The sequence below is a fragment of the Oryctolagus cuniculus genome, chromosome 15 (genome assembly GCF_051225735.1).
Source record: "Oryctolagus cuniculus isolate XC-2025 breed Fujian yellow rabbit chromosome 15, ASM5122573v1, whole genome shotgun sequence".
NCBI classification, from domain to species: domain Eukaryota; kingdom Metazoa; phylum Chordata; class Mammalia; order Lagomorpha; family Leporidae; genus Oryctolagus; species Oryctolagus cuniculus.
The window spans coordinates 81,372,551-81,381,508 of record NC_142881.1 but is presented as its reverse complement, the minus strand read 5'-3'; the positions used below and the strand labels follow the sequence as shown (position 1 = coordinate 81,381,508).

The following is an 8,958-nucleotide window of genomic DNA, read 5'->3' as shown; positions in this document are numbered from 1 at the left end:
GAGAATCCTGGGCCTTCCAGACCCAGGGGAAAATGGCTATGGCCTAACCTGCCCCATTGGGATGACCCAGGTAGCTTCTGATGAACAGGGCCTAGTCGCCTTTTGGAGGTCGTGTGGGTTGAGGAAGAGGCTACAAGTGTCAGGGACCCTTGGAGAACTGGGATGCTCTCTCTGCCCAAGGTAGGGTTCCAGACTCCTTCCCTGTGGATCCTCCAGGCCAGGAGCCTCTGAGCCAGGAGTCTCTTCTCCCAACGTCAGGGGACACATTCTCCATGCTAATGACCCCTAGTGACAGCATGACCTGGAGAAGCTGAACCCACTGTGACAGCAGCCCAGGAGGCCTGAGCTGCTAGAGGGCATGTGGGCATCTGGCCAGCCAGGTGTGCCACCAGGACCACCTGGACATTCTGGGGCTGCCTCCACCCACTGGCATCCTGGTCTGTGGTCAGAAGTGCCCTGGGGTCCTCTTGCAGGCTCAGGCCATGAGATGCTGGATTGTGAGATGGGGCAGGGAGGAAAGAAGAGTGGGAACCTGGTGCCCACACACCCAGGACAGTGCACAGAGGTGATCATGGGCCTGGTCCCTTGGCTGGGCCCACACTCCTGAACTGTCCCAAAGACCACATGTACCCAGCCATTGCTGCTCCTCCAGTTTTCCTCTGGTCCACGCTGGGCACAGGTCAATCTCAGGAAGTGATGGAGCACCCCAAGCTGGGTCTCTGACTGCATCTGGAGGCTGTGGCACCTCCAGCCACTTGCAAGGGACTCAGGGACCCTGTGTGGCAGCTCGGCTCCAGGGGTCACAAAATCAAAGGCATTCTGAAACCATTTAATACACAATCAACAAGGGGCAGAAGTTCCCGAGGGTTCCTTCACAAAGGCGGGAGGGGTATGTGGCAGCCCACAGGTGCCTGGGTTCATGTCCTATCTCATCTCCTGCTCTGAGGGTGCCCATAGCAACTGTGGCAGTGGACTGGCTCCTTGGCCGAGATGAGCCAGCGTGAGGCCACTCAGGGAGGGGGAGAGGAGCTCCAGAGAGGAGCCTTGTCAATTGGGGAGGCCACCAGGCATAGAGAAGCTAGATGCTGGCCGAGTTGAGCTAGGGTGAGAAAGCTCAGGGAGGGGAGAGGAGCTGCAGAGAGGAGCCTTGTCAGGCGGGAGGTGCTGGGCATAGAGAAGCTAGGCTTCTGGCCGAGTTGAGCTAGGATAAGGCCTCATGGTGAGGGAGTGGAGCTCCAGAGAGGAGCCTTGTCAATCAGGGAGGATGCCAGGCAAAGAGAAGCTAGATGCTGGCCGAGTTGAGCTAGGGTGAGGAAGCTCAGGGAGGGGGAGAGGAGCTCCAGAGAGGAGCCTTGTCCATCAGGGAGGCCGGCGGGCATAGAGAAGCTAGATGCTGGCCGAGTTGAGCTAGGGTGAGGCAGCTCAGGTGGGGGAGAGGAGCTCCAGAGAGGAGCCTTGTCAATCAGGGAGGATGCCTGGCAAAGAGAAGCTAGATGCTGGCCGAGTTGAGCTAGGGTGAGGCAGCTCAGGGAGGGAGAGAGGAGCTCCAGAGAGGAGCCTTGACCATCAGGGAAGCCGGCGGGCATAGACAAGCTAGCCTCCTTGGCCGAGATGAGCATGGGTGAAGCCTCAGGATGGGGGAGAGGAGCTCCAGAGAGGAGCCTTGTCCATCGGGGAGGCTGCTGTGCTCAGACAGCCTAAGCTTCTGGCCCGTCTGAGCTGGACACCTGGTGGGCTCTTCTTCCCCTCCAGGTGCCCACACACATCCAGCTCCTCCATGGAATGGGCAGCAAGGAGGCCTCGAGCCAGGGAGGGCACACAGGCCTGGTCTCCCAGTGCAGAGCTGGCTCCTGCAGGCTCCAGCCCGTGACTGTCCCCAGAGTGCATGGGGCTCCCATGCAGGGAGGGCGTCTTCAGCCCTGCTCCCAGGGCTGGCACAGCCTGCATGGGCCCGGGATCCAGGGGCTCTGAGGCAGGTGGGGGAGGGGCCCTGAGACCCTGCTGGCCACCCAGCTCCAGGGGCCAGAAATCAGCGCCTTTGACAGGCGGGCTGAGATTTGGGAGGCCCCCCCATCGGGACAGGTCTCCCCTGCTCTGCAAGCTCTGTGGGGCCAAGAGGCCTGGGCCACGCAGAGACTCTGAGGACTTCACAGACAGGGCTGGGGACGAGGGCTCTGGGGAGGCACCCTCTTCACAGCCTCCCTCCTCGTCCTCTTCAAAAATTGTCTCGGGCAGGACGAATCTCAGGTCCCGAAGCAGCTTTGGCCAGGGAGACGCAGGACACTCAGCAGCCTGGTCTTCCTCCCCTTCCTCCTCCTCTTCGTCCTCTTCCTGCTTCTCCAGGCCGCTGTAGTACTCCTCGTCCTCAGAGTCGGAGTCATCTTGGAAGGTCACGTTGAGTTTGGTCAGGGAAGTCCAGCGCCGGAGGGGGCCTGGCTCGTCCAGCCAGGAGCACTGTGGGCCCGAGAGGTGGGCGGCGCCCCCTGACCCTGAGGCCCCCGTGGAGGAGCCCTGGCCGCGGGGCTGGGTGCTGCTCTCGCCACGACTGCCCTTCTCCTCCTTGGTGTGTTGCTTGGAGTCGGGCTGGACGGCAGATCCGAGAGGACCGGTCTCCCCGGGGACAGAAGCTGAAGCCCCCGCTGGCTCCTGGAGAGCTGCAGCAGCAGGGTGACAGCCTTTGCGCTCAACGATGGTCTTGATGGACACTGGTGGGGGAGCGCGCTCCTGAGAGCCAGGCGGCACCTGCAGGGCCGGGCTGCCATCTTCGGTTGGCTTATCTGGAAAAAGAACAGATGGGTTTAATTTCTCCACGGCCACCATCTGGCCTGCAGGGTGCCTGCCCTGACCTGACCCTTGGGGTCCCCATTACTCGGTGTGATGCTCAGGACACCTCCAGCCTGCTGGCCGCAGAAGGAATGGTGCATGCAGCCTGGGCCATGGGAATGACAGGGACACCTCTGGTTCTCCCCTCAAAGCCCACAGACTGGACAGGCCTTGAGCCCCCCACCTCACTCTCTCATCTCTGGAGACTGCTGGCACCAACTCAGGACCCCATTACCTACCCCACCTGAAATCCTGGGCCCTAACAGTGCATTGGCTGAGTTACCCGCATCTGAGTCCCTCCTCAATTGTAGGAAGGGAACTGAGCCTAAGATGATGGGGGTGAGAGCTGGGGCTGTGGGGCAGACATGGGGTCTGGCCAGGCCCTCGGGGACAGGGAATGTGGTTTCCAAAGAGGTGGCAGGGGTTCCCTGTGTCCTCTGCCCCTGGGCCACAGTCCCTTTCCCGGTGAAACTGGGCTGTCATTGCTTCTGTCTCACGAGCACCCAGGGGAGGCAGCACCTGGAAGCACAGTGGGGACTTCCCAGTGTCTGAACAGGCTGCCCCTGGGCCCCCACTGCCAGCCTCTAGAGCTGGGACAAAGCCATCTCTGCTCTGCATGGGGACCCAGGTGCTCAGGTCCTTGTCAGCAGGGGACAAGAACGGGGACCCCTCTGCACCAGAGCCCAGAGGCCACTGCTGCTCCGGGTCCTGCTGACTTCTGTTGGCCCAAGGCTAGGACTGCAGAGCCCACACTCAGCTGAACTTGGGTTCTGCCGTGGGGGCCCCCAGCGCCTGCCTCTGCGCCCACCCTGCTCACAGGAGTGGACTCGGCCCCCACTACTGGGTTCAGGGCACGTGGGCCTTCCAGGGGTCCTCAGATGGCTGAAGGGGATCCAGTGCCGGCTGGACCACCCCGCAGGAGGATCCAGGGAAGCTGCCCGAGGCCCCGCCAGGCCATGCTGTCAGAAGCTCCTGAAAGCAGAACTGCTGAGCCCAGGGAGGACAAGGAGGACTAGGAAGAGGTGAGTCCCTGGGTGGGGCTGCCAGGGCCTGGCACTCCCACTACTGACTCCCCCAAGGGAGCATGGGACGGGGCCGTGTGCTGGACTCACCTTCGGGAGGCAGGAGGCACTGCAGCTTCCCCAGCTCACGCATGGAGGCCCGCAGCTGCCTGATGACTGCATCCTCGCTCAGTGACCAGGCCTGCTTCAGGGTCACCTGCAGGAACTCCCGGATGTGGTCCCTGGACATCTTCATCAGGCGCTCTAGACATGGGGGTGGGTGTCAGGCTAGGAGGAGCCCTAGGCATGGCGTAGCCACCATGGCTGCTCCAACCCTTGTTTCTGCTGCAACCCCTGACCCTGGCCCTGTCCCCCACTTGCTGGCCCTGAGGCTCAGCCTCAGCTTGGACCACCCTCAGCAGGACAGGGCCTGCCTGGTCTGCACAGCAGGCTCCTTCCTGTGTCTGCTGGGCCTGGGGAAGCTCAGCTCTGCTCAGAGTCACAGGCCACCAGGTCAAGAGAGCCAGGCAGTGGGGAAGGAGCGCATGCAGGAACTCCTGGATGTGGTCCCGGGGCATCTTCAACATGGGCTCTGGACATGGGGGTGGGTGTCAGGCTGGGAGGCGCCATTTTTGGGGGTTGGGGATGAAACGGGATTCGCAATGCCCCCTAAGCTGGCCAAGAACTCAGAAAACTCGTCCCTCCCCTAGGTTCTGCTCACCCGGGCCAAGCATGGGACCCCCCCAACTCCTCCATCCCCAGCACCCAGGCCTCTGTGGGCCCTGAGGACTTACTTCGGTGGACCTTGAGGACGGTGTACACCATGCCGGTGAGTACGTGCGCGCCCTCAAGGATGTAAATGTCGAACATCCGAAGTGCCAGGGGGAACGGCACCTGGGGAACAGAGGCATTGGAGGACCCCACGCATCAGGGCCTTAGTAGGACCCACAGTGGGTGGGTGTGCAGTGTCATAGGGCATCCTAGCTGTGCCCTAGAAGCCCAGAGAGAAAGAGTACCAAGGCCTATCCAGGACCCTGGGGCCACGCGGACTGCTCTGCACACTTTGGAAGCCACCCTGGAGATGCCAGACAGCCCAGGGACCTGGGGGAGGGGTCAGCCCTTGGGCTGTGCTGAAACCAGCCTGTGGCACCCAGGGTCTATGGATCTGCTGCCTCTCACTGTAGGGCTCTGGCCTTTGCCAGGCTCTCAGGATGGGTCCTGGTGGGACCTGTCCCCTCCTTGCTGTCCCTGAGGCTCAGCCTCAGCTTGGACCACCCTCAGCAGAGCAGGGCCTGCCTGGTCTGCACAGCAGGCTCCCTCCTGTGTCTGTTGGGGCTGGGGGAGCTCAGAGTCAGAGACCACCAGGTCAAGAGAGCCAGGTACTGGGGCAGGAGCTTCCCTGGGCAAGGGGTCCCTGGGGCACTTACCCCATCCAGGAAGCACTGGATGTACCAGTGGGCGGTGTAGTCCTCAAGGCACACACCCTCCTTCTCCTGAGAAGAGGCAGAGGGGGCTCAGGGCCCAGGGCCCAGGGCCCAGGCCTGACTCCCTCTAATCTGAGCCCTGTGGCAGAGCCCCTGGGTGCAGGAAGCCCAGCAGCAGGTGCATCCCCCCTCCCAGCGATGCAGATTCCTGAAAGGACACAGGTCCCTCAGTCCACTCTACCCTGGGGACAGCATCTCCCTTCAATCTACACAAACTCTGGGGGAACAAGTGGTGGAAAACACACCAACACCCAAGCTGCCACAGACCCCAGTAACAAGGAAAGTCTTGGTGAGGACGTAGCCTCCCCTGGCCCAGGAAGCAGTCAGGACCCCTCTCTGTCCTCCCCTCCCTCAGCACAGAGCCCCCGAGGGGAGAAAGGAGATGTTTACTTACCAGGTGTTTCTCCAGGGAGGGGAGCACGCGACGCATGATAGCTCCCAGGTGGTGCTGGAATCGCTCCAGTTTTGGGGAGTCCGGTGTGTAGAAATCTGAGTAATAGCAACCCCCCGGCCCTCACTTCAGAGTGTCTTCCCGGGAAGGCTGGAAAGTCAAAGGCTTGGGGCGGGTTCTTTCTGAACATGGAGGGTCAGGGGAAGCTCTAACAGGCAGGGGAGCCTCAGGGGAAGGGGGGGTACAGCTGACAGCCCAGGGCAGGCTGCCTAAGGTGACCTCTGGGCTGACTGCAGTCACACTGGGTGCCTCAGGGCCATCTGGACACTCAGGGTGAGGAGGGGTCACCCTAGAATGGATGCTCCTTCTGCAAGGGTGTGGCTCAGTGGGTGGGAGTCTGAGTAGAGATGTGAAGCAGTAAGGCCAGTAGAGACCTAAGGGTCATTTGTCAAAGACAAGGCACAGGACCTTTGTGTGATGGGAAGTGAGGGGTATGGCTTGGTATTGGGTCCTCTGCCGGCCCTGGCTTCTAAGAAAGCATTCTGAGGGAGACCGCCCTATGCACGCAGCAGCCAGTGAGGGACAATGTCCCAGTCACTTGTCTGCATGCCCATCCCTGCACTTGCAGGACCACGCCCACCACACCCATCACCCACCATGCATCGCGTGCTGGCTGTCCCCCATGAGCTGGACTAGGGCCCAGAAAGCATCCTCTTCACTCAGCCACATCAGCAGCAGGGCTGCCACGTGGCTTAGGCCCTGGCTGTAGCCCAATTCCTGGAAGAACACAAAACACATCAGAAGGACCTCCCTGGCTGGGATGATCTCACGTGGCAAGGGTGACCTCTCCTGGGAGAGCTGAGCATTACCACCAGGCCCCACTGCTGCCCCTTGGGTGTCAGGATCTCTCAAAGTTCCTGGAGAGAATCCTGCAGGGTCTGAGCGCAGGCTGTGCAGGGTTAAGAAGAGGTATGAGCCCCACCCCAGATGTCAGGAAGGGGAAGACTGTTGTGGGAGTGCAGACTGCACACCCGTGATGGCCTCTGGAGCTCTCTGCTGCACAGGTGCCCTGCTGGGCCCCACTGCAGACGTGAGGAAGAAGCACCATAGTAAGGCCTGCCTGGGCCAGAACAGAGCCCAGCCCAGGAGAAGGCTTCCGTTCTGCCCCAGAACTTGAGGTTGGGGCCAAGGAGGCCATGAGCTTGAACTCTACCCCTCAGTCTCTGCCTTGTGGATTAGAGAGGCCCCCTCAACCCAGGCTAGGATTTCTGTGACCAGGGGCACCCTGCATGGACAGCTCTGGATATGACCTTGGAACGTTATCGCAGAATACTCACGGGGTTGTACATTGAGTATGCGAGGAGCACCTCAAATAAGGAGCGTTGTCTGGAAGAGAGAGGACAGAGGCTGTGCGTCCAGTGCTGCCGAGGCTCTCAGTGTGGCTCTGCCTAACAGAGCCTGACAGCCACACGCAGGGCCCTTGATACTCTGCTCATGAGCAGTGACGTCATCAGGGCACCTGCGTGTGGTCCACCGTGTGGGTGAGTGCTGCCTGCAGGGACATGCACATCTCCCAGGGTGCAGTCATGTGCAGTTTCGTTTCCCCAGGTGGGTGTTCATTGCAGAGGTGAGCGTCCCACTGTGGGAAGTGCAGTCCCGTGGGTCTAAGCCATGGAGAGTCAGCCTCCCATGCACGTTCATTCTGATAGGGAGCAGCTCCTGTGGCCTATCTGTTCCCCATGAGCCTCTGTGGCCAAACTCCCCACCTCCCCCAGCCCGTGACCACCACTGCCCTGTTGTGTGTCCTGGAGTTTGGCCTCTTGCAGACGTCCTGTGAGTGGATCATAGCACGTGTAGCCTTTGAGGGATGCTTCCTCTCTTAGCAGAATGCACCTGAGATGCATCCAGGTGAGCCCAGGGCCGAGCCTCGTCCTGCCTCTCACTGAATCCTGTTCTCGGATTCAGCTGTGACACGGGTTGCTTATCCGTTTCCCCACTGAGCATCGTGCAGGGTAGTCCTGCGTCCAGTGACTGTGAACACAACCCTGAATCTTGCGTGAGGGTTTTATGCACTCAGCTGTTCTGGTGGTTGTGTAAATGTGCGTGTGTGCTGGGGGTTCATGTGGAAGGTGTGTGTCTCTCATTGTGAGAAATGGCCCTGGGTGCTGCTGGGGGCCTGGGCACTGTGCTCTGTTCCTGCAACGAACCGGAATTGCGCTCACCTCACGTTTTCCCCAGCACCCGGCGTTCAGTGGTCTTAGTTCCCCCATTCTCACAGCTGTGCGCTGGTGCCCCGTTGTGGTTTAGGTGCTAAGCATGTTTTCACGCGTTGAGTAGGAGAGTTGTGTGTGCCATCATGCAGGGGCCCTCCTGAGCCTTGGCCCATGTCAGGGCAGGGAACCCTCATTTGCTTTGTTGTTATTGAGATTTACAAACTTCATTTTCTGTATTTTGCAAATACTGTCTCCCCTTGTGTTCCTTTTCATTTCATTCCCACCAAAGTGTCTTTGGGAAAGCAAACTGTTCAGTATAAATAGAAGGCCATGGATCCATTTTTTTCTGTCCTACAGGAATTATGCTTTAGGTGTGAGCCCACGTCTCTCCTAGGACCCCATGTGTCCCAGGACCCTTGCACCTCCCTCCCCCAGGGCCCCTCCAGCCCAGAGGCCTCACTTGGCTCCGTATCGCTCTCGAAACATGATGTGACTTCTGAACGTGCGTGCTACATCTTCATCGATCTGTTGGACTTGATCTGAGCACAACCTGGCCCGTTCCTTCATCTCCTGCAGGGCAGGGCCGAGGGGGAGGGGCCAGCCTCAGGACGAGCCAACCCCCACTGTCACACAAGCACCCCAAAGCCACATCAGCTCTTCTGGTTGGCAGGGAGAGTTCCCCTTGAGGGAAGCTCATTCCCCTGATCCACGGAGGGTCATGGGTTCCCCACTCACCTTAGTGTCCACGCCACCCCCAGTGCCCAGCAGAGGGGCCACTGTGGACCCGCTACAGTCAGCCTGAGGCCAGGGGCTCTGCCAATGTCCTTCTGTGCTACCTCTGCCTTCCCAGAGCAGGAGAGACTGAATCAGGCCTCCGAGCCTCCTCACTGGGCTCTCAGGCCCCACAGGACAGGAGTCAGCCTCACCCTGACCAGCCTTCAGGGCTGCCCCCTGCAGGAGAGCCCCAGCTCCATCAAGAGAGTGGACACCCTTCTTGGACTTGGAGCTGGCCCCAGGGGCAGCCCCCACTTGAAGACTTGGGCGAG

At 60.5% G+C, this 8,958-nt stretch overlaps 2 protein-coding genes across 2 annotated transcripts in view; one reads left to right on the top strand and one right to left on the bottom strand.

Annotated features, from left to right (window-relative positions):
* Positions 1 to 843: 843 nt before the first annotated feature.
* On the bottom strand, positions 844 to 7,627 carry LOC103346748 (uncharacterized). The gene is made up of 7 exons (XM_070058064.2): positions 7,037 to 7,627; positions 6,356 to 6,476; positions 5,703 to 5,797; positions 5,252 to 5,317; positions 4,619 to 4,718; positions 3,936 to 4,088; positions 844 to 2,777 (listed from the first exon to the last, which is right to left on the bottom strand). The coding sequence occupies exons 1-7, from the start codon at positions 7,046 to 7,048 to the stop codon at positions 1,630 to 1,632; spliced, it is 1,695 nt and encodes a 564-aa protein (XP_069914165.2). The 5' UTR covers positions 7,049 to 7,627; the 3' UTR covers positions 844 to 1,629.
* Positions 2,773 to 8,958, top strand: part of LOC100350807 (beta-microseminoprotein) — a 50,455-nt gene continuing 44,269 nt past the window's right edge. The window contains exons 1-2 of the mRNA XM_089313673.1: positions 2,773 to 3,845; positions 4,535 to 4,653. The gene's annotated coding sequence lies outside the window, so the exon portion shown is untranslated. The remainder of the gene's footprint in view (positions 3,846 to 4,534; positions 4,654 to 8,958) is intronic.

Coding starts and splice junctions, on each gene's coding strand:
- LOC103346748 (XM_070058064.2), bottom strand. Junction 5,798..6,355: donor CAGCCAGCACGCGATGCATG/GTGGGTGATGGG, acceptor GCTATTACTCAG/ATTTCTACACACCGGACTCC. Junction 4,719..5,251: donor TCCAGTGCTTCCTGGATGGG/GTAAGTGCCCCA, acceptor TCTGTTCCCCAG/GTGCCGTTCCCCCTGGCACT.